This window comes from Oryctolagus cuniculus, chromosome 21 (assembly GCF_051225735.1).
Source record: "Oryctolagus cuniculus isolate XC-2025 breed Fujian yellow rabbit chromosome 21, ASM5122573v1, whole genome shotgun sequence".
Taxonomy (NCBI): domain Eukaryota; kingdom Metazoa; phylum Chordata; class Mammalia; order Lagomorpha; family Leporidae; genus Oryctolagus; species Oryctolagus cuniculus.
In genome coordinates, this window is record NC_142887.1 from 18,292,703 (window position 1) to 18,318,182 (window position 25,480).

Genomic DNA, 25,480 nt, shown 5'->3' on the forward strand with positions numbered 1-25,480 from the left:
TTACTTTAAAAACTGGCCTTTTTATTTCTCCTCCTCTAAGTAGAGGAGTTACCAGCAAGTTCCCAATCGCAGTGTGGACAGTAGGAAAACCTTGAATTTAAAATATAGAGTGAAGCCTTTAAACGATGCCGCTGGGGGCCAGAGGTTCTGGGAGGCTCGCTTGTGGGGTGCGGGTTCCACCTGACTGCGCCTTCCCTGACAGTTCGCTGTCCCCGGGTTAGTGTTCGCCATCGGAACAAAGCAGCTTGCGGGCTGGTCGTGCTACAAGCGACTCTTCCCTCCGCACGTCGCATGCCGACTTGTTTAACCTGCTCGTACGCTGACGCCCTGGCTGACACACAGAACAAAGGTTTCTTCGGAGGCTGCTTGTTAACACTTCAGTTCTCGGCTGCACGATGGTGGGAAAGCAACACACAGTCAGCAGAAGCTAGACTCGAACGTCGCTCTCTTGGGCTGCTTCCCCTCCACGCGACGCTTCTGTTGATGGTGGGGGGGACCCGTGTCAGCCTATCCAATGTACTTCCAAGGTACGACTCGGCCAGGCTGCGGCGGGCTGAGCAGGACGCAGCCCGTGGAAGCCGAGGCGCACCTGTATTATCTGACGGGAGAGGTCACGCAGCGAAGGTGGGGGCGTCAGCCAACGAGGGCCTCTAAGGAAACAGCCCTCAGAGGTGGCAAGGCCGACCTACTCGCAGCTGTTGGACTACTGGTTTCTAAGGGTGATTATTTTTTCTTCACAGAAAAGACTGGAACAGCCAGATCTTGTAACTGTCACTTGCCTCCAAGGAGAGCCTCCTGTGGAAATGTCTCTTCAAGCGGGAGACCCTCATCAGCCGTCTGCTCCACTGGCCCCTGCGAAGCACGGGCTGAGATGGCCACGGAGGAGGGTGTTGCGTTTCTTAGAAAATAATTTAAAATATATTAACTTTTCCGAAGGCAGACTCTGAACGAGGTGTCTTGATTAGGGAGCTGTGCCGCACAAGGGAGCTATTTTTGTTGAGGGGCGGAGCTGAAACTGGCTGATTAATCCCAGGAGGCTTAGCAGCACAGCCAGGTCGCGCACTTGGGCCTATCCACTGAAGCGATGCCAACACCCATTCTCCACGCAATTAAGACACATCTTCGCAAGTGTTCGGTTTAAGTACTCTGGTTTTTAGATACCACGGAGAAAAACACAGTTGTACCTTAACATCTGAGAAAATACGAATAAATATGAAGCTAACAAATGGCACACGGCTGGCAACTCGGGAGCCTTGTGACCAGTCATGCAGTTCAGGAATATGTCCCTGGATAATCGGACATACAAATTTGTCACCCCTGTACATGCACACCATTGTTTCAAAAACAAAAACAAAAAAGCCAGGAATAGTGTCTCAGTGGGGAGCACTGCCTCCGGTTCACCTGGAATTTGGCTAAGCTAAAACCTCACACCGACTGGCTCTGGGAAAACCTGGTCCTGCCGGCGAGAGCGGGGCCCGAGGGAGGAAGCTGGCCATGTCAGAGCACTGCTGACCACATCGGGGAGAACTTGAAACTGCCACCACAGCAGCTGCAACACGAAGCCGGCGGGCCCCACACGGAGGCCCGCCCTCCCGCCACTCACACAGCAATAACTGCACTTTAATCAGAATGACTAGAAAGAATTAAATGGGCTGTTCATGAGCGGACCAAAGACTTAAAGTAAGGCCCTGTGGCCGTGGAGCTGGACTCTCTCCCTCTAAGGCTGCCACGCCGTGCAGCAAAAGGCCCAGGACGGGTCCACTGCAAACTTTCTGCTACATTCTCTGCCCAGTCCCAAAGAAACGCTATTTGAATCCTAGACCACGTGTTCGGCCCATTACTCCGGACACTGCCAGGAAGATGGAGGCCGCTCACAGGAAACCAGCCGTGCCGTGTCGCTAGAAAGTCCTGTATGTGAGGAACTCTTTCATTTTCTTGGGGATTGGCAGTGCTAGGACTTGGTAGGTCGTCAGGAAGCTTCGAAGGGCTTTCCGGCATAAGTGCTTCAGTGAGGAGAGGACTCTAGGCGCCGTCCAGAACTGGACGTGGCCATCTCTGGTCCTGCCATGAAACAAACCCACGTGTTAGGACAGGCCTGGGAAGTTCACGCTTTCACCATGATGCACGATCAGTGTCTACTTGGATTTGAACTAGGCGACTCCAGGGACTGAAACGTAACTCTCCACGGTGGGGATGGACATAAAGGCCAGTGCTGCACAGTGAAGAGGTTTTAACACCAAATGCTCCCACCTCTGTGGGCACTGCCCGATCTGAGTCAATTACTGTTAGTTCAAGTGTGACACAGGCAAGGCTGCCACCTGCTGCACTAGAGGTGTCACCGTAAGGTGGTCCCAGCCCCGTCAGTAGCACCTGCCTCCTTGTGGACTGGCCCCACCAGGTGTAAGCATGGAATGGCATCCAAGTCAAATATTAAGAGTAGATAACGACACAGTGCCATGGCAGAATAAAATGCCTGAATTTCCTATCAGATTCCCATAAAGCCTTCCTCTCTGTCCCTGAAAGGCTGCGGGGCACACTCAGCAGAGGCCGCTCCCCTGGGAGCAGCTCCGATACATACCCTGTGGCAATAACTCCACCATGTGGAAAAAAGGTGCAGCAAAGACCATTGGTCATAGGAGCGAATGCGATAGGAGCCTTCAGTTCCAGGGCCCAGATCCTGAGCAGCCTGCCCAAGAAGAGAGGGACACGGTCAGGCCTGGCCGCGGGGTGCTGCCGTGGCTCGGCGCGCCCTTCTCCTTACCTGTCGTCTGCCACGGTGGCCAGGTACAAGCCTTCAGGAGAGAAGCACACAGACCTCAGCGAGCTCATGTGCACGTCGCTGTCGTCCATGGCAGGGTCGAGCTGGGCGTGGCTGAGGAGGAAAAACAGGACGGTGGGCTGCGGGGAGGTGGCCCTCCCCCTCGGGAGAGGGGGCTGCTGGGAGGTGGCCCTCCCCCATCAGGCGGGGGGTCTACAGGGAGGCGGCCCTCCCCCATCGGGAGAGGGGTCTGCGGGGAGGCGGCCCTCCCCCATCAGGAGGGGGGTCTACAGGGAGGCGGCCCTCCCCCATCGGGAGAGGGGGGCTGCGGGGAGGCGGCCCTCCCTCATTGGCAGGGGGCTGCAGGGAGGCGGCCCTCCCCCATCGGGAGATGGGGGCTGCGGGGAGGCGGCCCTCCCCCAACAGGAGAGAGGAGCTGCGGGCTGGAGGAAAAGGCCTCTCAGAAGGCACCCAGAGACATGTGGACGGGAAAGGGTTATTAGCACTTCCCTGTGCTAATTTCCTTATGCAAACTAGGTCAGCCCTCACTTTAACACCACAGTACAAACTCGGTCTTTTTTAGGCTAAGATACATGACAATTATAGGACTACCTATTAATTGCTTCATGAAGTAACAAAGAAAAGGAAAAAGTAGACCAAGCCTGGGAGAACATGAGGATTCATGTTGGAAGTAACGGTTTCGGTAAGAAAGTCCCTTAGCCTGTCACTACGGTGACCAGTGAGCGGAAACCAGCAGTCACTGGGGGTCTCACCACAGTGCATCCACAGTGCACAGAGCCTCTCCGGTCAGGGGACCAAGGACACTCGGGGCTGAATGGAGAGCTTCATGGGCAACGCCGCACTGCTAAGCCCTGGACCCAGCGGGCCTCTGGATCCAGGCTGTCCCCTCCCCGGTTCGGACGCGAGCTGCGGTGGGCGTGCCACCAGTGATCCCACGGGGAGCAGCCGCAGCAGGTTCAGGCCTTACCGGAGAGACCTCAGCCTCTCCCCAGTGTACGGGTCCCACATGATCACGCTGGTGTCGTAAGACGCCGTGACCAGCAAGGCAGAATCGGGGGAGAAGTCACAGGAGACAACACTGCTTTGGTGGCCCTCGAGCTTCCGGATCAAGGTGTAGGACCGCATGCTCCAGAGAAAGACCTGTGGGAAGGAACAGGTGCCCGGTGAGGGCCGGAAGCCAGGTGCACGGCACTCTCAGTGAGAGGCCCCGCTGACTCCCTCCACAGGCCCCACAGCCAGGGGAACTCTGCACGTCAGCCGACCTGACAGCCTTTCCAGTAGGACTTCACCAAAACCAAAAATGAAAAACAAAGGAGTGTTTAGATGTTGATTTCACTTCCTCCCCTTCATGGGGTGGGGAGCCTTGTGTTCTGCCAGGGGCCATCAGGGTATTTATGTTATTGACAGGCCACACACAATCACCACCTGAGAAACCAGCCTGCTACAGATTCAGGGACTTGAGCTGCCTCGGTGGGGCCAGACTCGATTATTTCACAGCCTTCCATGCCCGCGGGCTGGACCTGCCTCCGCCCTTCAGCCCTGCTTGAAGCAAAGTCTCATGAGTTCCAGACCTCAAATGAATGATTAACCACCGGGGCTGTACTGAGGGTGAACTCTGAACCTTCCTATCAGTCCCAGCTCAATGCAAATACAAAGCACGAACAGAAACAAACAGGGTCTCTAAGAGTTTACAGTATTAGGCCGGCGCCGCGGCTCACTAGGCTGATCCTCCGCCTTGCGGCGCTGGCACACCGGGTTCTAGTCCCGGTCGGGGCGCCGGATTCTGTCCCGGTTGCCCCTCTTCCAGGCCAGCTCTCTGCTGTGGCCAGGGAGTGCAGTGGAGGATGGCCCAAGTGCTTGGGCCCTGCACCCCATGGGAGACCAGGATAAGTACCTGGCTCCTGCCATCGGATCAGCGCGGTGTGCCGGCTGCAGCGCGCCAGCTGCGGCGGCCAGGCAGGATCTCAGGACAAGTTACAGATGTGACATGCAAGTCCTACTTCGATGGGTCAGATTAGATGACTCAAAGGGAAGTTAGTTCTACAGGTGGGCCACAACTTTGAGGCTCCAAGGGTAGGAGTGTGGAAGGCATGCACTTTATAAAGGGAAACAGCCCTCCAATCACAGGAGACTTGCTTCCAAGCCCCGCCTCTCCTTTGGTCCTTGTGGTGCAGGAGGCCATGGGCTCTATCGGAGCCAATGCAGACGCATTTTGAGGACACTTGGTGACACAGACACACACACACACCGGGCTGCTGCTCCAGGCCCCTACATCTCCCTGGACTGCGGCAGGGAGGAAGTGGGGGGACAGCAGCCGATGGCTGAGGCTCTCAGTGCGGGGACAGCAGCCGATGGCTGAGACTCACCGACTTCTCCCCGGCTGCGGAGCACAGCATGCTGCAGTCTGGGGAGATGGAGCAGCAGTAGACCCACTGCAGGTGGCCGGACAACACCTGGATCTGTTTACCTGCAGAGACAGAAGCAGTTGTGAGCCAACACTCCCAACACCAAAGCAGGAAGACCACCGTGGGCTCTCTATCAGCTGGGCCCCAAAGCCCACTTATTGAATGCAGAAAGATGCGACAGGAGGTGTCATGGAAGCACCTGTAATCCATTAACACGGTATTTTAATGCCCCAGGAAAGTCATCACAAATCTACGCACTAAGGGGTACATGGTTACACACGTACCTCTCTGGTAGCAGAGAACATTCTCTGGGCACCCTTCCCAACTCAGAAAACGCGCTGTCTGTCCCTGGTTTAAACTCCAGCACTTCTGCACTGTCCCATGGATGCCAGGGCAGAGGGCAGGCCCTCCCCCAGGGACCCGCACTGGTTGAAGCAGTACAGGCAAATGCTTGCATCGGAATCCTGGCTCCCTGCTTACTCAGAACCAAAGCCAGGATGACTCCCACTGTCTCCCTAGGTCTTGGCCTCTGAACCAACCAGATGCCCATCCACAAGGGAATGAGTGAAGAAACAGTGATAGACCCAGCCTGTTAACACAGACGCAATTAGAAGCAAGTTTTCCAAGGTTACGAGGGATAACGTCCAATGAAAAAGGCAGAACACAGAAAACACGATGATTCCATTTTTGTGAGCTGGTGACCCCAAATCTCCTGAATAGGAACGTATGTGTGCATGGGACTACATGAGTACAGGGAACACGATGGGAAGATACACACTGGGCTCTCTCGTGGGCTGCTGGGTCACAGGGATACAACAGAGGGAGGCAAGAGAGAACGGGGAGAAAGAGCAAGCAAGAAAATGAAGAACTTCTGTAAGCAGACGCAGTCACGCATCTGAATTTATGAAGTTTATGTGCACATGTGGATATACAAGATTAGTATTTTAAAAAAGTCACCGTCTGGGGCCAGCGCTGTGGCAGAGCGGGAAAGATTGCCACCTGCAGTGCCAGCATCCCATATGGACGCTGGTTCGAGTCCCGGCTGCTCCTCTTTGGACCCAGCTCTCTGCTATGGCCTGGGAAAGCAGTAGCAGATGGCTCAAGTTCTTGGGCACCTGCACCTGTTTGAGAGACCTTGAAGAAGCTCCTGGTTCCTGATCAGCCCAGATCTGGCCATTGTGGCCATTTGGGGAGTGAACCAGTGGATGGAAGACCTTTCTCTGCCTCTCCCTCTCACTAACTCTGCCTCTCAAATAAATAAATAAATATAAAAAACCCAAAAACCAAAAACCAAAACACCATGGTTTGTTCAGGTGTCAAATCCCAGGATGTTGTGAGAACTGTAAAATAAGGCAATGAGGTGGGTGAGGCAGGGGTCAGGTATCTGAGCACCTAACTTCCTTCCCCTCTTCTCCTTTGAAAAACCACAATAACTCGGGGCCGGCGCTGTGGCACAGCAGTTAAAGCCCTGGCCTGAAGTGCCGGTATCCCATGTGGGCGCTGGTTCTAGTCCCGGCTGCTCCTCTTCCGATCCAGCTCTCTGCTACGGCCTGGGAAAGCAGTGGAGGATGGCCCAAGTCCTTGGGCCCCTGCACCAGCGTGGGAGACCTGGAGGAAGCTCCTGGCTTTGGATTGGCGCAGCTCTGGCCATTGCGGCCATCTGGGGAGTGAACCAGCGGATGGAAGACCTCACTCTGTCTCTACCTCTCTCTGTAACTGTATTTCAAATAAATAAATCTTTAAAAAAAAAAAAAAAAAAAAAAAACACACACACAATAACTGAAGTCACTCTCTTTTATCCTTTCCCAACCATCAGGAGGTTTCCAAAGTCACCGGATGGTGGCTGGCTGCCTCCAGCACTTGTTTAAAAAGCACTAAGAGTGGCGCTGCTGAGCACAGGCCTTGTTGAGGCCACCATAAGAGGATGGCCGTCCAGGCCACAGCGAGAGGATGGCTGTCCAGGCCACAGTGAGAGGACAGCTGTCCAGGCCACAGCGAGAGGATTACTGTCTAGGACACAGCGAGAGGACGGCTGTCCAGGCCATAGCGAGAGGACGGCAGGCCAGGCCACAGTGAGAGGATGACTGTCTAGGACACAATGAGAGGATGGCCGTCCAGGCCACAGTGAGAGGACGGCCGTCCAGGCCACAGTGAGAGGATGACTGTCTAGGACACAATGAGATGATGGCCGTCCAGGCCACAGTGAGAGGACGGTTGTCCAGGCCACAGTAAAGGACAGCTGTCCGGGCCACAGGAGCAGGCCCACAGCAGACACCGAATCTGCCCACAGCTGGATCCTGGGCTTCCAGCCTCAGGATCTGACCAGCCTGAGCTGGCTAAGCCACCACCCTCACGCTCGTTTCCGGGGCAGGAGAAAGGTCCCCTCTTGCGGCTGTGGGAAGCTGGGACAGTCACGGCCCAGGCAAGAGTGCTGGTGCCGCAGCATCACGGCGACCGATGTGCCCTCTCCCGGCCCGTCACAGCCTCCCCACCTCCGTTCCCTGAAGCCTGAGCCCACCCATCTGCAGAAGTGGCAGACCCTGTGTCACCTTCCCAGGTAATGATCAAAACCAGACTCACGTGGGATTCCTAACCGGGCCACTCCCTGCACACACAAGGCAGAATCCCATAAAAGCAAACCCCTCTGGCCAAAGAGAATTCACTCTAGTCCTAGGTTCTATCCCACAAAGAAATTCTTGACTTCTAACAGGAAGCACCCAAGGGGGACTTCTTCCGACCAGTGGTACTCCACATGGGTGACTGGCACTACTGGAGAGGGTGCTACCAGCACCTAAAGGGAAACGGCCAGGCACGCTGCTCAGTATCACCCAGCCCCAAACACGGGGAGTGCCAAGGATGACAACACCTGCTCCAGGTCACGTGTTTCCACTGGAGGCGCTGTCACTCCAAGGGATGAACAATCAGTTCTTGGTGGCTCAAAGACATCCTACATTTCTTATGTGTAAAGCACAGGTGTGCATTCAGGATGTGAACAGATGCAGTCAGAATTCATACCTGGGACCCACATCAGCTGATTCAACCAACAACAGACAAATAGTCCCTTTAAAAACTGCGTGTGGGTGCAACATGTTCAGACACACTTTCTCGTCGTTAGTCCCTAAACAGTTTCCGCTGAACTGTTCACTTCCTGTCCACGTGGTACCAGGAGTTACAAGCGACTTGCAGATGACGTAAGCACAGGAGGACGTGCCCGAGTTCTATGCACGCACGGCACCACGCGTTACGCGGGACTTGAGTCCCCGCAGGTTCTGGGATCTGCGGAGGGCTCCGCAGGCCGCTCGGGGACTGCAGACAGCTTCTCTGGGACGGGGCGTGTCTAACACCACCCCTTAGGAGGCAGGACCAGCAAAAAGGTCAAGAAACGCCGTTACAGATAAAAATGAAGGTGGCCAAGTGCAAAAGGGGGCAAACAGAACAGCTGAGGAGGTAGCACGTGGTTCCGCCCGCCCCATACCGTGCTTATTCAGGTCCCAGATGCGCAGAGTCTTATCCCGGGACGCAGAGACCAAGATCAAACTGCCGCTGGGTGTGAAGCTCAGGTCTCTCACGACATCTTGGTGGCCCGAAAGATTCAAAAGCAGGAGCCCTGGCGTGGGAGCAGGAGCAGGCAGTCAGAGCGAGGGGTGGCCCCCGCGGTGCTTCTGGGAAGTGTCACCAGCCTCCCAGGACCTACCTGTCTGCACCTCCCAAATCTTGATCTGTCCATCGTTGAGTCCCGTGGCAAGAATCAGGCAGGAGACATCTGGTCCTTGGGGGTGGTGGCGTGCCCACAGCTTCCTACTGGGCGGCGAAGGCCAGGGGCTGAAGGCCAAACCCCAGACGATCTGACCACAGTCCAGCGTCTTCTCCTTTGGGCTGCCTCGCCCTTTGGGGTCATTTTTGCTACTTCGGCTTTTGGCTTCAAACCCTTTAGGGATGCTAGGGGAAGCAGAGATTTCTGTATGAGTTTAAAATGGTTACCCAATCAACCAGCTTTTCATCCCGGGACATCCCAGAAGCACACTGGCCTTGGGTGAATTCTGATGTGACTTTTCTCTTTGCAGGACCAACCTAACAGCGGCCTTGCTGGCCGTGCCTCCTACCCTCTGCAGCAGCTCTGCCAAGGGGTGACCTGCCTTGTGGGATAACTGGATCACGGGGCTCCAGGGAGTTCTACACTTGCTCAGAAAGTTCCCCTGGGCTCTGACGCGAGGAAAGGAAGCCGCATTCCGTTTTTCCCATGAGACAGCGAGCAAACTCAGGCCGTGGGTCTGGAACTAGGGCAGAACTCAGAATCTGAATATCCACCTGCCGCTCTCCTGCCAACGAGTCCCTCTCCTCTAGCTTAGAAACGCCAAGGCACTGGGAAATAAACCCTTTTCTTGCTGACAGTCTGGTACGTTGTTGACTTCCACCTTCACCTATGAGCTTCCAATCAATGAAGCTCTCGTGGCGTCCCAGGTGTACGCCCAGCACAGGAACCGACAAGCAGGGACGTGAGCAGAGGGTGAGAACCCACTGAGCTGTTCAGAGGTCTGCTGCCCCAAAAGTCCTCTTAGCCAACCCTCTCCTTTCACATCGCACTTAGGGGAACCATCAGCTGAATGAGGCTCTGTCCCTGGGACACACAGCCCTGCCCACAACTGTGCCAGGCAAAGTCCCAACGGCACAAGCAGGCCTGCTGTCTGCCCCACACCTGACTGTACACTTTTCTCCGTGACCCGACTGTGACTGCTGTCTATCGAACCCAGGAGAAAGGGCACGCAAAAGCCAGAGCTGGGGACAAGTTCGCAGTGGTTCCCCGAGAAATCCTACACACAACATCCGTGCAAGCTGGGATCCGTCATGTGTTCCATGTGCTCCTGGAAAATCACTGAGTAGGTCACAATTCAACTGTATGTGAAATTATTACAGGATCTTAGCCAAGATCACCTGTGAAACTAGCAGGAAGCAGATCATGGCTCCCGCCAGCCTGCATGATCTAAATCACAGGTGGTCAGACGACGCCCAGGGCAGCAGTCTGGTTTTGCTCTTTCAAAAATCTCCTGATGTGTCAATTTTTTTTACTAAGGTATAGTTGACAAAAATTACAGTTATCTGATGAATGTCCTGTTTTGATATACATATACATTATAAAATAATTAAACGGAGCTCATTCACACATCCCTCGCCTCACACACGTAGCATTTTTGGATGTGAGAGCATTTAAGACCGACTCTGTTAGACTTCCTAGTGCACAGTACAGTCTATCCATCACCATGCTCACCGCCAGGACTTCCTCACCCCGTGACTGAAACCATGTGCCTTTCTTTTTTTTTTTTTTTGACAGGCAGAGTGGACAGTGAGAGAGAGAGACAGAGAGAAAGGTCTTCCTTTGCCGTTGGTTCACCCTCCAACGGCCGCTGCGGCCGGTGCGCTGCGGCCGGCGCACCGCGCTGATCCAATGGCAGGAGCCAGGTACTTCTCCTGGTCTCCCATGGGGTGCAGGGCCCAAGCACTTGGGCCATCCTCCACTGCACTCCCTGGCCACAGCAGAGAGCTGGCCTGGAAGAGGGGCAACCGGGACAGAATCCGGCGCCCCGACCGGGACTAGAACCCGGTGTGCCAGCGCCGCAAGGCGGAGGATTAGCCTAGTGAGCTGCGGCGCCAGAACCTCCCCACTCCCACCGCCAGGGAACCACTGCTCTCTGCTTCTATGAATCCGACTACCGTCAGATTCCAGGCAGAAACCCACGTGCTGCTGCCTTTCTGCTCCCAGCTCATTTCACTCAGGATGCTGTCCTCCAGGCTCATCTGAGCTGTGCAAAATGAGCGGGCCTTCCTGGGACACAACACTCAAACGGAGGGGAGTCCTGGGGAGAGACTGCCTGGCCCACCAAGTCTGACACTGTTACTAGCTGGGCCCTCGTGGGACATGGCTGCCGGCCCCTAGTCTAGAACACCCACGTGGAGGCTGACACTTTGGATCACCACGCTGAACGTGATCCTGAGGGTCTGCACCTGAGCCTGCCCAATGCACCCACGGCCCCTCCTCTGCCGCTCACACACTGCTCAGACCCACCTGGCCTGCCCAGCGCCTCAGTTTGCCATCCCAGAAAAGACTTTAATGGCAGTTTATAGGAAGAGCTGCTTGGAACTTTCACCGTTACATTAGCTTTATTTTTTGTTGCTGTTGTTGTTGTTTTTGACAGGCAGAGTTAGGCAGTGAGAGAGAGAGAGACAGAGAGAAAGGTCTTCCTTCCATTGGTTCACCCCCCAAATGGCCACTACAGCCAGAGCTACGCCGATCCGAAGCCAGGAGCCAGGTGCTTATCCTGGTCTCCCATGTGGGTACAGGGCCCAAGCACTTGGGCCATCCTCCACTGCCTTCCCGGGCCACAGCAGAGAGCTGGCCTGGAAGAGGGGCAGCTGGGACAGAATCCGGCGCCCCAACCGGGACTAGAACCCGGGGTGCCAGCGCCGCAGGCGGGGGATTAGCCTAGTGAGCCACGACGCCGGCCACATTAGCTTTATTTTCTTTAAAATTCTGCTGTATTTGAATTAAGGGCTACATCTGCAGCTACTTCGTTCCAAAGGAATTAGGACACGTTTATGTATTATTTCATTTCTGTGTGTTTGATTTTCCTAGAAAGAGCTATCATCACGTGCTGCTTAGCAAGGGTGATTCATTCTAGGAAATGCACGAGGCGACTGTGTCCTTGAAAGGACACCACAGACTGTGCTTACACAGCCCTCTGACGACGTCCCTGGGATATAATCTCACGAGAGAAATCGTCACGTGAGTGGTCTTTCAGAAACAAAACATCACTGTGTGGCGCATGGCTGTACTAACATCTCCACGTGGGACAGAATGACTAACATTGCTGGAGTTCAAGGTCGGGCAGACCTAGAATTAGAACTCAAGTCTCAGGGCAGGCGTGGCGTGGCAGGGAAAGCCGCCCGCCGTGAAGCCAGCAGCCCATGGGGCGCCGGTGTGCGCCTCTGCTGCTTCGCTTCCCATCCTGCTCCCTGCTAATAGCCTGGGAAAAGCAGCAGAAGATGGCTCAAGTGCTTGGGGTCCTGCCACCCACGTGGGAGACCCAGACGAAGCACGTGGCTTCGACCTGGCACAACCCTGGGCGTTTTGGTAAATGAGTGGACAGAAACTATCTCTCTCTCTCTGTCTCTCCCTCTGTCTGTAAACTTGACTTTCAAATAAATAAATCAATCTTTAAAAAACTACAGGGGCCGGTGCTGTGGCACACTGGGTTATCGCCCTGGCCTGAAGTGCTGGCATCCCATATGGGTGCCGGTTCTAGTCCCGGCTGCTCCTCTTCCAATCCAGCTCTCTGCTATGGCCTGGGAAAGCACTGGAAGATGGTCCAAGTCTTTGGGCCCCTGTACCCACATGGGAGACCTGGAAGAAGCTCCTGGCTCCCGATAAGCACAGCTCCAGCTGTTGTGACCACCTGGGGAGTGAATCATCGGATGGAAGACATCCCACCACCACCACCACCGCCTCTCCTCTCTCTGACTTTCAAATAAATAAATAAATCTTTAAAAAAAAATAAAACTACAAAGAACTCAAGTCTCAGGCATCCTAGCCTTAATCTCAAGAAATATTCTGTGTGTCTGAGTTTGCTGGAGTCAAGGGGTGAATTACATGGGAGGTGGTAGCCTGGAGATTCACTTCGGTTCACTGAAACGAGAGTTTCCCAAACTCATTTCTAAAAGTAGAACAACTGTGTGGTTAATGTCAATTCTTTCCAGTAGCAAGAGCACTACCTAAAGGATTTCTGAAAAACAAGTAACGATCTTAACAAGAACATAAATGCCCACATTCCCTCTTTTAAAGGACTTTATGACATTTGAAATTATAGAAACATGGAAGAAATTTGGAAATGAGACAAATATGAAAATAAAAGCTACCAAAAATCCTAAACCACTTATAGTGCGTCTATTATGGCTAAAACATATGTTTTTAAAAAACAAATTCGGTGGGGCCGACGTTGTGGTGCAGCAGGTACCAGCTGTGATGCACTGCCTGGAGTCCTGGCTGCTCCACTTTCAAGCAACTCCCGGATAGTGCGCCTGGGAAAGCAGTGGAGGATGGCCCCCACACCGGGGCCCTGCCACCCACATGGAAGGCAGGAATGGAGTTCCAGGCTCCTGGCTTCAGCCTGGCCCAGCCTCAACCGTTGTGGCCATTCAGGGAGTGAACCAGTGGATGGACGATCTCTGTCCCTTTCTCTCCGTAACTCTGCCTTTTGAATAAACAAATAAGTGTTTTAAATACATAAAAATAAAAGGCAAATTTGGGATCATGTTGCACTTATGAACCCAATTCTTCTTGGTTTTATAGCCTGCTATTTTCAAGAAGCCATATATCAGTATCAGAAGCATTTCCCAGGCTTATTAGTCTTTAAAATGTGTAATCTTTTCACCCAAACTGGCAACTTCTCATTTAACATATTAACACTTCTCTCTATATATTCAACAGATACACGAAAAGGATCAACACTCGAATCCCTTTTACCACTCTCCTTAGCAATATTGAAGAGCTATATGAGGATACTTTGAAAAGTTTGTGGAAAATAGAATCAAAAGTTTACACTGGAGTAAAAAATGTTTAAAATCCATGCATATGCAAGTTTATCTACATTGAGGCAGGTATGTGAGTATATGCTATTTGGCAAAACAGGAGATTTTCAATTTGATACTTTTAAAAACCCTTTTCATATCAAAAATTTACATCAAACTGAAGCCTAGATATGAAATATGAAATAGACGCTTCAAGCAGAGAATCGGTAAACAATGGATGACCTTGACATCCTCATTAAACTGACCATAAAAGGAACTGAAAATTATGATTACAAACCCAACAGTCTGACGGCTATAAAAATGCCATGCGGAAGTGAGACAATTTCCTTAACCATCCTCTCTTCCCTCTATTTTATACTCGTCCTGACTTTTCCACCACGAAATAATAAATTTCATGATGAAAATTGGTGTAAGTGGATGACCCCTCTCTGAGAAGAGAAGGGTTTGTAAGTCCTTCATGGTTCTGCCCCACAGCCCTCCTTCTGGAAACAGCAGTCTGAGGACGCCAAGCTCAGTTTCCCCTCTCCTCCCACTCCTCAGCCACACGTGTGGGGGTCTTCCCCACACACCCAGCGAGCCACCGACTCTGCTGCCTGGAATTCCACTCCAGTCTGTGGCTTCAGGCTCAGAGCCGTGTCAGAGGCCCCAGCAGCGCCCTCCAAGCCTCCAAGCCTCACTGCTTTATCTCTGCTTCCGACCAAACAGCCACCAACTGGTTCAATGAAGGTGCTGGAGTGGCTCACAGAACTCAGAAAAATACTTTGCTTCTCTTCCCTGGTTCCTTCCAAAAGATCCTGATGAACACCAGACACAGACACTCCGAGGAAGGAGCGTGGGAAGGGGTATGTGACACACGGGCCCTCTGGGACATAGCAGCCCTCAGGAGGCGCCCGTGTGCAGCCACCCAAGAGCTTGCTGCGCCCAGTCCTTCTGTGTCATTACGGAAGCTTCGTTATGCAGGCATGGTGGAATAAACCTCGGGCCACTGGATACCAACGGTCCCCCTTCTCCCAGGAGAGTGATGCTTGGAACTCAAAGTCCCAACCTTCTAATCCTGCCTTCCCAGTGACCAGCCCCCCTCCTGAGGCTACCCAGGGACTGCCAGTCGTCAGTCAACTCTACGACACACAAAAACCACACAGCTCACTTCAGAGACTCCGGGGACTGTAGGCACTGCGTGCCAGGAAACGGGGACCAAGACTAAATGCAGACTTTGTAAAATCACACCCTCAGCAAACCGGTAACAAGGCAACGGAGCTCAAACAAATAACCCTATCTGTAAGAACAAATGAGACCCTCAAGGGCCGGGGCCTTATGGACTGACTTCAGGATTCCCAGCCCTCGGCTCACTTCTGGGCAAGTAAGATTTGCCCCAAATGTCGACTGAATAAGTACATGTAGACACAAAGCTGCCCTGGGACAAGTGAAAGGTACCGATGCCGGGTCAGCTGGCTGGGAGTGCAGCGTTCAGACACGGGGACCGCCATCGCAGAGAAAGGAAACCCTGGCGCAGAAACTAAACTGATCAGTAACAAAAATGATCGACTTTCAAATGGGCACAGGATACAAATGGTTGCTTCTCCAAAGGCTGACAAAGAGCCACTCAGCAGGTGAACCGGGACCAGCAGGAAAATACAAACAGCGCTTCAGACCCACTAGCATGGCCGCGTTGTCATCAGACAGCACAAGGATGCCTGCTGGCAAGGACCGGAGAATTCGGACCTGAACACAGGCTGAAGGGCCACTACTTCTCAAATCGGCCATTTCCTCAAAGGCTTAACCCCCTGCAACAACACGCGTACACATGCATGTTCATAGCAGTGCCACTCGCAACAGCACAAAGGTGAACTCAACACAAGGGCCCTCCAACTGCTAAACTGTGTCACAGTCTGGCATCTCCAACGATGCGGTAAACCGGGGCAAAAATGGGAAAGAAGTGCTGATCCGCGGTGAGGATCTAACCCCAAAAGGCCACACAGCAGGAGTCCACTATGTGGAATACCCAGAGCAGGTGGATCTACAAAGACGGAAAGCAGATCAGTGGGTGCCTAGGGCCGGAGGGGAGTGGCTGGGAGATGTTCGCTAAGGCACAGGGGGTCTCTCTTCGGGGAGCCCCCTCATTCCTGTGCCTGGGCACTGGGGTACTCACAAGTGCTCCTCCAGGGGCCAGGGGATCAGCTTGACGATGCAGTGTCCTTGAGACCAGGCGAACCAGGAGCCATCGGGGGAGAAGGCGACACTCCAGGTTTCACAGCTCGACTTCCAATCGAATTGGTGGGGGCGCCCGGGCTTGAGTTCGGCCAGCAGCAGTGGTTCCTCTGGGGCGGGAGAGAGCATGCTTCAGAGACCACTCTCCCTCGGGAACACCTCTGCCCGGCTCCAGTCCCTGGAGGCAGCTGTAGGCAGCTGTCTCCCCAGGGGAAACGCCACAGATTCCAGGAGGGAGTTGTCATCTAAGTGACCTGGGGCAGTAACAGTAGCCACAGGCCACATTCCACCACGGTTACTCAGTCCAAGCACTCTCAGCCGCTGGTTAATCATGACTCAAAGGAGGAACCTTTGTGCAGGGAACCCAGTAAACGGAAGCTGCCTTTTCCTACGAATGCCCGGACAAGAAGAACGTGGAGTCTGCAAGTCAGGACCGCGCTAGATGGGAAAAAAAAATCAAATCGCAGGACTGCTCGAAAGGGCAAGGCTTTCCAGTGCACTTCCGCCTCCTCCAAAGAGTGCGCAATGGAGAAATGGGTGTGAGGAGGGAAATCGGACACTAGGGTCCCCTCTCTCCTGGACCTGCCACTACTGATGAGTGCCCCCACCCCACCTCCCCAGCTTCCACCCCCTCTCTGCGCCCACTGAAACCTTCATCTAATCTTGCCCAGTCTCCGGTAGCCTCCTGGACCATTTTTTCTCCCTGGAAACGCTGCAAAAGCTGAAACACACAATTATGTAATTTCTTTCAAATACATTCCAAGGCTGCTACCTGTAAAAGGCACCAAGCCCAGGCCTCTCACCCGCCCCGTGTGCCCAGCCCTGGGCCCGGCCTCCTTCCTGCTCCGCCTCCAGCCCCCAGCCTCCTGGACATAGTAGCTCACTGACAGTCACACCTGGCTCATTTTCTTTTTGGAATCTTCTGGAATCAGCACTTAAGCGCCCTCCTTCCAAAACCAAGGCCTAGCACAGCATCTTGTAAAAGCAGGCACTGGATGGATGCTTCTTCATGGACTGAACACGAATTCAATTCTCCACTCCGAGGGAAGATTTCAAAGGCCAACAAACTGTACTGCACACGAAAACTGGCTCCCATCCTGCATGATGTCACTTCCTGGCCTGTGTGCTACTCCGGGCAGTTCTAGACTGGCCCTTTTATGGCCGCTAACTGATAAGTACTAATTTAAACAACCCACATTTCATTCCTGGGGGCACCTGTGGTGGTCACAGCTGGGGGCGGGGCACTGGTGGCATCTGGCGGATAGAGGTCGGAGGTCAGCAATTCTGCTCAACACTCTATAGGACAGGCCACCACAAAGACCAACCCAGCCCAAAGTGTCCACAGTGCCAGTGCTGAGAACAGGGCACAAACATCAGACTGGCTGCTCTCAAGGATCGTCTTCAACCGACCTACAGAAAACCTCTTTATTCCATCCTGGTAAAACTCAACGCCAGGTTCCCCCATCCACCACCTACACAACCTTCTGATACCCGGGGGCTCTCGCCAACATTTCTCTCTCTATCTCCCAGACCAAATCCATCCGTAAGTGTGACGTCCCTCCTGTTTCCAAGACTTAATACGTCTTCTACCCATTTCCATAGCTTCCATCCTAACCCATGCAATACCGTCTCTCCTCGCTGCCCTCGAGGCAGCCTTCCTTCCAAACATTCTCATCTCCACGCTGGCCCCTCCCTATCCATCCTCCTCACCTCCCAGAGTGATCAGTTTCAAGCACCATAATCTGGTATAGCAGGTAAAGTCTGGGCGCTGGGTAGAGTCCCGGCTGCTCCACTTCCAATCCAGCTCCCTGCTAAGGAGTCTGGGAAAGCAGCAGCAGACGACCCAAGTGCTTGGGCCCCTGCACCCACGTGGGAGACCTGGATGAAGCTCCTGGCTTCGGCCTGGCTCAGCCCTGGCCGTTGCAGCCATTTGGGGGAGTGAACCAGTGTATTGAAGATTCTTTCACTCTTTGCCTCTTGAATGGAAGATTCTTTTACTCTGTGTCTCTCCCTCTAATTTTGCCTTTCAAATAAATAAAAACAAATCTTAAAAAAAAAAATAATAATTGGATTGGTGTCGTGGCACGGTGGGTAAAGCTGCCGCCTGCAGAGCCGGCATCCCCATATGGGCATCAGTTCCAGTCCGGTTGCTCCACTTCTGATCCAGCTCCCTTCTAATGCACCTGGAAAACGTGGAAGATGGCCCAAGCATTTGGGCCCTGCACCCACGTGGGAGACCAGGATGAAGCTCCTGGCTTCGGCCTGGCCCAGCCCTGGCCATTGCGGCCATTTGGGGAGTGAACCAGCGGATGGAGGATCTTCCCCTCTGGCACTCTGACTTTCAAATAAATAAATACAAACCTTTCTAAAAAAAACAAATAAAATAAAAAGAATGTAACACAAACTCCTTAGCTGGCCCCACCTGTTTCCCACCTGGGTTTGTACACCTCTCTCTCTGCGCTCAGCTCCGTACACTGGCCAACAGGCCCTGACTACAATGCCCTTGGTGCCAACCGCAGGGCCTTTGCACCAGTTATCCCCAGGGCTGGCACTTCCTCTTCGTTCCGGTCTGACTCAAAGGACAACTGTTCTTTGCCCCCTGGCCCATCTCCCTCACCAGTCCTCACTTTATTCTCTCCCCCAGCACTGTGTCTCCAACCCCCCCTACCCAGCAGCCACAGGGCCACTCCACAGCAGAGACCTCGTATGTGTCTCCCCAGCGCCAGCACAGTTCCTGGCAGGGAGCAGGCAGCCGGTAAATATTTGTTGGATAAACACACAAGCTATACTCTTTAAATATAAATGAAATAAAGCCCCTTAAACTGCTATGCTGCTCATGTCAAACATTTCAGCCAAAGTCCTTCTGCCCAGAAGGCACGCTCTATTTCTGTGACTGAGGGATTTCGTGTCCGCTATTTCAGGTCCAGGAATTCAGGAGCTAAAAGAAGAAAGAACCCAGTGGACTCCAGTCTCTTGGAGTCTGGGCCCAAACTAAACCTGGCTCCTGGAAAAGAAAAGCCGTCATTAGTACGGAATTTCAGAACGAAACGGAACACAGCCCAGGGCATCCGGCTTCATCCGGGAGTGCACCTGCAGGGGCCCTTCCTGGGGAAAAAGCCTACGGATCAGGCCGGCGCTGCGGCTCACTAGGCTAATCCTCCACCTTGCAGCACCGGCACACCAGGTTCTAGTCCCGGTCGGGGCGCCGGATTCTGTCCCAGTTGCCCCTCTTCCAGGCCAGCTCTCTGCTGTGGCCAGGGAGTGCAGTGGAGGATGGCCCAGGCGCTTGGGCCCTGCACCCCATGGGAGACCAGGATAAGCACCTGGCTCCTGCCATCGGATCAGCGCGGTGTGCCAGCCGCAGCGCACTGACCGCGGCGGCCACTGGAGGGTGAACCAACGGCAAAGGAAGACCTTTCTCTCTGTCTCACTGTCCACTCTGCCTGTCAAAAATTTAAAAAAATAAAAATAAAAAAAGCCTACGGATCAGGGTTTTCTTTAACTTTTAATAGACAGAAGTAGTATCTCTGTACGGTCTACAACAAGATCCTTAGATAGATGCTGACATGCAGAATGGCCTAGCCGAGTTCATTAATTTATGTAGCCCCCAGTTCGATTTTTTGTGGTGAGAACATTCAGAAGGCAACTGTCAACTCCAGACTGTAATTCAGTAACGACAGTCACCATGACATACAATAGGCCTCTTGATCTCACTCTTCCTGTCCAACTGAAGCTTTGTAACCTTCGACCAGCACCACTCCACCCCCACCCCCAATCAGGGTTTCCTGACAACAGTGAGTGGGATGTGTTGGGATAACCAGGCTAAAGGGGAGGACACTTACTATGAGAGGCAGTCAGTGCCAAAATGGAGATGAACTGTGACCCCACTCTCGTTTTTCCTGCCTCAGGACCTTTGCATTAGCTCTTTCATTAGCACGGAGAGCTCTCTGTTGCCCCTATCGCTGGGGCCCAGTGTCCAGTGTCATCATCTTGGAGACCTTCCTAGCCTCATTCTCTAAAGTGGCCCAGTCACTTCTAATCATTTAATTTTTATAAGGGCCAGCACTGTGGTACAGCGGGTTAAAGCCCTGGCCTGAAGCACAGGCATCCCATATGGCCGTTGGTTCTGGTCCCGGCTGCTCCTCTTCCAATCCAGCTCTCTGCTATGGCCTGGGAAAGCAGTAGGAGATGGCCCAAGTCCTTGGGCCCCTGCACCCGCGTGGGAGACCTGGAAGAAGCTCCTGGCTCCTGGCTTCGGATCGGCACAGCTCCAGCTGTTGTGGCCAGCTGGGGAGTGAACCAACCGATGGAAGAGCTCTCTCTCTCTCGCTGTCTCTACCTCTCTCTGTAACTCTTTCAAATAAATAAAATAAATTTTTTTTTTTTTTTGACAGGCAGAGTTAGAGGGAGAGAGACACACAGAGAAAGGTCTTCCTTTTGCCGTTGGTTCACCCCCCAAGTGGCTGCTACGGCTGGCGCATCACGGCCAGCGCACCGCGCTGATCCGATGGCAGGAGCCAGGATCCAGGTGCTTTTCCTGGTCTCCCATGGGGTGCAGGGTCCAAGCACTTGGGCCATCCTCCACTGCCCTCCCGGGCCACAGCAGAGAGCTGGACTGGAAGAGGAGCAACTGGGACACAATCCGGCACCCCAACTGGGACTAGAACCCGGTGTGCTGGCGCCGCAGGAGGAGGATTAGTCTAGTGAGCCATGGCGCTGGCCTAAAATAAATCTTTAAATCATCACTCACAATTTTTTTCCAGTTTTTAAAATTTATTTATTGCAAAGACAGAAAGTTGAATAGACAGGGAGCCCCCAACCACTAGGTCGCTCCCCAGATGCCTGGAAGACCTGGGCCGGGCGTGGGTTTCAGTGGAAACCAAGAGCCAGGAAGGCAGCTGTTTCCCACGCGGGTGGCAGGAGCCTGATCAATTCCTTGAGCCGGGGCTGGTCAGTCGATCTCAGAGTCTGCACTGGCGGGAAGCTGGAGTGAGCAGCAGGAGCCAGGAACCCAGGCACGCTGTAGGACACGGGTCGGAACTGCCAGGCCAAACACCCACTTCCACGGATATGTTGTTGCTTATTTGTTGTTTTGATGTATTTCCTGCCTCCTTCCCTCCCACCTGAACTTGCCTGTTGACCACTATTGAGCCAGAGAGGGGAGTCCAGTCAGCACAAGCCACAGCTACACAGGACTCCTGACCCCTGGAGACGCGGCCAGTCCCAACTGAAATGGGCTATTAATAACACAGAACCCACGCCAGATGTCAAAGGCTCAGTGCAAAAACCTATGAAATTCTGCAATCACTTTTTGATTATGTAAATGAATCCAGCTGAAACAACAATATCCTAGATATATTGGACTGAAAGAGATCCAGTTTTAAACTTAATTTTCCTGCGTCCCTCTTTTTTTTTTTTTTTAATGTGGCCAACAGAACATTTTAAATGCTACATGTGGTTGGTATCCCGTTTCTATTGGCCCGCTCTGGCCTACAGGGTGCCTGGCACATAGTAGACACTCAATAAATATTTGCTGAATGAATAAAGGAAGCCTAACCACTGCTCTGGAGATTTCCACCGTTGCCCATTGTAATTCCCTTACAATGGGTTTTATTCAGTTTGAAAAGGGCATGAAACTCTCTGGCCTTCCCCCCCTCCCCCTTACAGTAGCTTGGCAGCTCTCAACAGCTCTGCCCACACCCCCAAAACAGCCGTCAATCACTAGGAAAAACCCAGAACTGGAAACAGGCTCCTGTTCCAAGGGAGGCAAGCCACACACTGCTTTCAGATTCAACTATAAGGAATCAATAGCAATGACAGCGGAAGCTATAAAGTGATCCAGGAACACAGGAGGTGCCATTTAGAAAGAATTCCAAGGGTAACACACTGCCGAAAAGAAAGCCCTTATCTCGACTGGAAGGGAGACCGACCTCGCTCCAGCAAACAAAGACACGTCATTTCCGAAATTAAAAGGTAACACCACCCCAGGGAATACCCTGATGGCAACCGACCCACCCGCAATCGCAAGACACCAGCCATCAGACCCCTCCACACTCAGAGCTAGCAGTGCACTGTGGGAATACAAAGGGGTTCTGGGGCAAATTCTGAGCTCTGGGCCTTGGCCCCTTCTGAGAATTCTCCAGCAGGTTGAGGAGCGAGGGCTCCCAAAAAAAAAAGAAAAAAAAAAAAATCCCAAATCCGTCCGGGATTTTCCTACAGGTGAGGTGTGGAGGCCGACCTTTGCATAACAAACTCACCCCACCCCCGAGTCGGAGAGCCCCTGGGGGCTGCCTGGGGGCACCCCCTCGCCAGCGTGCGAACAAAGATGGGGCAGGGCCTCCCGTCGCCCGTCAGCTTATCCTAAACCTGCCGCGTCCGCCGCGTCGCGCGGGTCACCAGGCGTCCCCACGCCGCCTCGCCGGAACCGGGAGAGGCTGGGCCATTCGGTATTTACGGGGACCCACACCCCATTCTGCTGCACAGCCGGGCCGGGACCATCGCCCGGCACCGAGACCTGCAGGGGTGGCTGATGCGCACCTCGTCCGTGACGACCACCCAGCGCGAGCCCCGAGTCCCATCCACACTGCCACCTGGGCACCCACTCCCTCGGGGATCGCCCTGTGGGTGGGGGTGGGGGGCTTCCCGCTCCCCTGCGTCCACCCCGAGGCACAGGTGGCAGCACCGGGCGCCCCCACCCCCCAGGCACAGGTGACAGCCTCGAGCGCCCCCCACCGTCCCCAGGGTGCCGAGCCGCGGCCGCCGAGCCCCAGGTCCCGCGGCGGCTGCTGACAGCGAAAGTGAAACAAAGCTGCCCGCCGCGGCCGCCCCGGCGCTGCCCGCCGCGCCCCGCCCCCACGCCCGCCCCGGGGTCGCCGCCCGCTCCCGGGAGCGCGGGCCTCGGCGGGCGCGCCCCGGCCCCACTCACTCACCTCCGGCCTCCATGGAGGACACGCGCGGCCCCCGCGGCAGGCGGCGGGCGCCTCAGCCCCCCGGGCCGCGGGCCCTCATGCCGCCGCCCCCGCGCCGCCCGCCCCGGCCCCGGCCCCGGCCCCGGCCCCGCCGCTGCCGCGCCCGCCGCCGCCCGGAGAGGCCATCAGCTGCTTCCCGTCACATGGCGGCGGCGGCGGCGCGGGCGGGCGGGGACGCGCAGGGGGCGGGGCGCCGGGGGCGGGGCCGCGGGGCGAAGATGGAGGGGGCGCGGGGGCCCGGGAGGTGGGGGTGAGAATCCCACGGGAGGCGCTGAGGGGAGACGGGAGAGACTCCCCCCACCCGGGGAAAGACCGGGGGTGGGGGTGGAGTTGGACTGAGGAAAACATGGGCCGGGGGGCGGTGAAGCCGGGCTCCGGGAGAAGGCGGGTGGGGGAGGGACGAGGACGGGCCTGAAACCCGGCGAGGGTTGACGTGGGGGGGGGGGGTGCTGAGGAGCAGTGGGGGGAGCGGAGCTGAGGGGGACGCCGGGGTGGGGGGAGTGCGGCTCCAGGGACTAGGGGTGGGTGCGGGGCGAAGATGGGGAAAGTCAGGCCCCGGGGGAGGAAGGGGCGCTGGGACCACCGGGCGTAGGAAAGCCGAGGGGAGGGAGGGGTACGGGCTGGCCCCGGCCGTGCGGGGCGGGGGGCTGGCCTCTCCCACCGTGCTGGTACCCTCGCCCGTGTGCTGGCCAGGCCCTACCTCCCTCCCCCAGCTGTGTCCCATGTTTAATTTAGCCTCTTTGCTTTTTAACACGAACTACAGGTGTGTTTCCTACGACTACCTGCTTTGAACTCCAGTCCCTCCATTTTAATTTTTCTCGTTGCCTGAGCTCTTGCTGGGCGAGCCCCTCTCTTAGCTCTGCCCACCCCCCTTCTCGGGTTACCTGCTGCTCCTGGGACACCTGTGTCCTGTGCCTGTTCCAGGCCCCTTGGATTACACCTGCATTTACCTGGCTTGTCCATTTGGGGCTCCCCACTTCCCCATTTCTCTTTTCCTCTGCTCACCATCCATTTGAACCTCGGCATCCCCATTTCCACTGGGTCCAGATGCTCTGAGCTTATATCCTGAGGCCCTCCAGTGGGGCGGGGGACAACCATCTCCCCCACTAACAGCTTCTTGTGCTGTCTGGTATGAGCCGGCTGCGTCACACCTTCAGGGTGGTTGCAATGTTACGTGAAGAGCCAACAGAGGAAGGGGCTGAGCCACTGGAGAGTTACGGGCTGTCTCCAGGAGACATTTCCATGAGCCCCAAGTGAATCAACATACCTATGTGAAGCCCCCATCCATTGGGCACCCCCAAAAGAATGACCCCATAGTAACGTCTTAAAAACCCGAAACACTTCCTCAAAGCCGGTATCCTGTTTGCACGCTCTGCCTGGTCTCCTCTCGGCCCAGACGCTTTTCTGTCAAATAAAAGTTTCTGTGCCTTTGCAAATTTTAATTTCTATACTAAGTCGAAGAACAGAACCCACGACACTTACTCCTACAACCGCCCTCCCCTACGCGACCAGTAACATATCCCGGCCCGTGCTGGTCTCCACCCTGGCTCCCATGGAGTCCCTGATCTCCACCAGCTGTTCCGGGCTTCCAAGCCTCCTCATTGCCACTGAAGTAGGCAGGCACACAGGCTAAAATTGATCAGATTTGTGAACTGGAAGACCACGCCTTCGCCATGCCCCTGTGTGGCCTCATGCCCCTACCTGATGCCTTTGCCATGCCCGTGTGGCCTCATTCCCCTACCTGGTCATACCTGGGTGCCCACCAGGCAATCAGGTTAATTAACCATCCCCCTTTGGAAGTGGGTTAAAAGCTGGGACACGGCGTGGCCCGGCCTGCTCTTTTTCCCTGGCCTCTTGCCAGGAGGGGGCTGGCTGTAGCCCCGAGCCTCCAGGGCGCATGGCCTTCGGGCCATGTGCTCTAGGCTTCCTGGCCTAGATGCTCCTCCACGTGGCTGGTTCCTGGTGCTTGGTATGAACCCCTAATTACCTCTCTCTCTTAAATAAAGCTCTCACTCTCCTATGCATCTTTCTCACTAAATAAAAGCTTAAAACGTACCATGCTGCCTCGTTTCTGTGCCGGTATTTGGAATTCTTCTCTAAGTATTAGGCAAGAACCCTCTCGGGCTTATTAATATCGGGGATTTAGTAATAAGCCCGTGGCGAAATCGTATGGCACCCCAAATTCCGGTAGTACATGTGGCACCCCGGACAGCATTTCTAGCGAACTTTAAGGGGCCACATTTCAGGGTAAAATTTAGGGGGTCTTCTCCAATTTCACCACCACACCCACCCTCCCACCTTCTTCACCTGTCTGCTTTGCCCACTGCCCCATTCCACTTTTCTCGTTTTTTCCCTTGGTCTGTGGTTGTCTCCCCAGTTCCACTGAATTCCTGGTGTCTCCAGGGCCTTATTTTCATGAACTGATTTTTTTTTAAATGTTTGTTTTCATCTACTGAAAGGCAGAGCAACAGAGACAGCTCTTTCATCTGCTGACTCAATCCCTAACTACCTACAGCACCAGGGTTGAGCCAGGCCTCAAT

General features: G+C 54.5%; 1 protein-coding gene and 1 long non-coding RNA gene across 3 annotated transcripts; both read right to left on the minus strand.

Annotated features, from left to right (window-relative positions):
* Positions 1 to 23,981, minus strand: WSB2 (WD repeat and SOCS box containing 2). 2 transcript variants are annotated; one of them, XM_089323252.1, is made up of 9 exons: positions 23,891 to 23,981; positions 15,914 to 16,082; positions 8,879 to 9,123; positions 8,660 to 8,791; positions 5,146 to 5,246; positions 3,747 to 3,919; positions 2,762 to 2,872; positions 2,579 to 2,686; positions 1 to 2,061 (listed from the first exon to the last, which is right to left on the minus strand). In XM_089323252.1, the coding sequence occupies exons 1-9, from the start codon at positions 23,970 to 23,972 to the stop codon at positions 1,899 to 1,901; spliced, it is 1,284 nt and encodes a 427-aa protein (XP_089179378.1). In that variant the 5' UTR covers positions 23,973 to 23,981; the 3' UTR covers positions 1 to 1,898. The 2 variants fall into 2 exon arrangements, with proteins under 2 accessions (XP_089179378.1, XP_051682833.1); XM_051826873.2 differs by lacking the exon at positions 23,891 to 23,981 and adding an exon at positions 22,902 to 23,097.
* LOC138847413 (uncharacterized) lies at positions 17,653 to 18,323 on the minus strand. Its single transcript, XR_011385214.2, has 2 exons — positions 18,211 to 18,323; positions 17,653 to 17,850 (listed from the first exon to the last, which is right to left on the minus strand). It is a non-coding gene; the product is annotated as an uncharacterized LOC138847413 (long non-coding RNA).
* Positions 23,982 to 25,480: the final 1,499 nt, after the last annotated feature.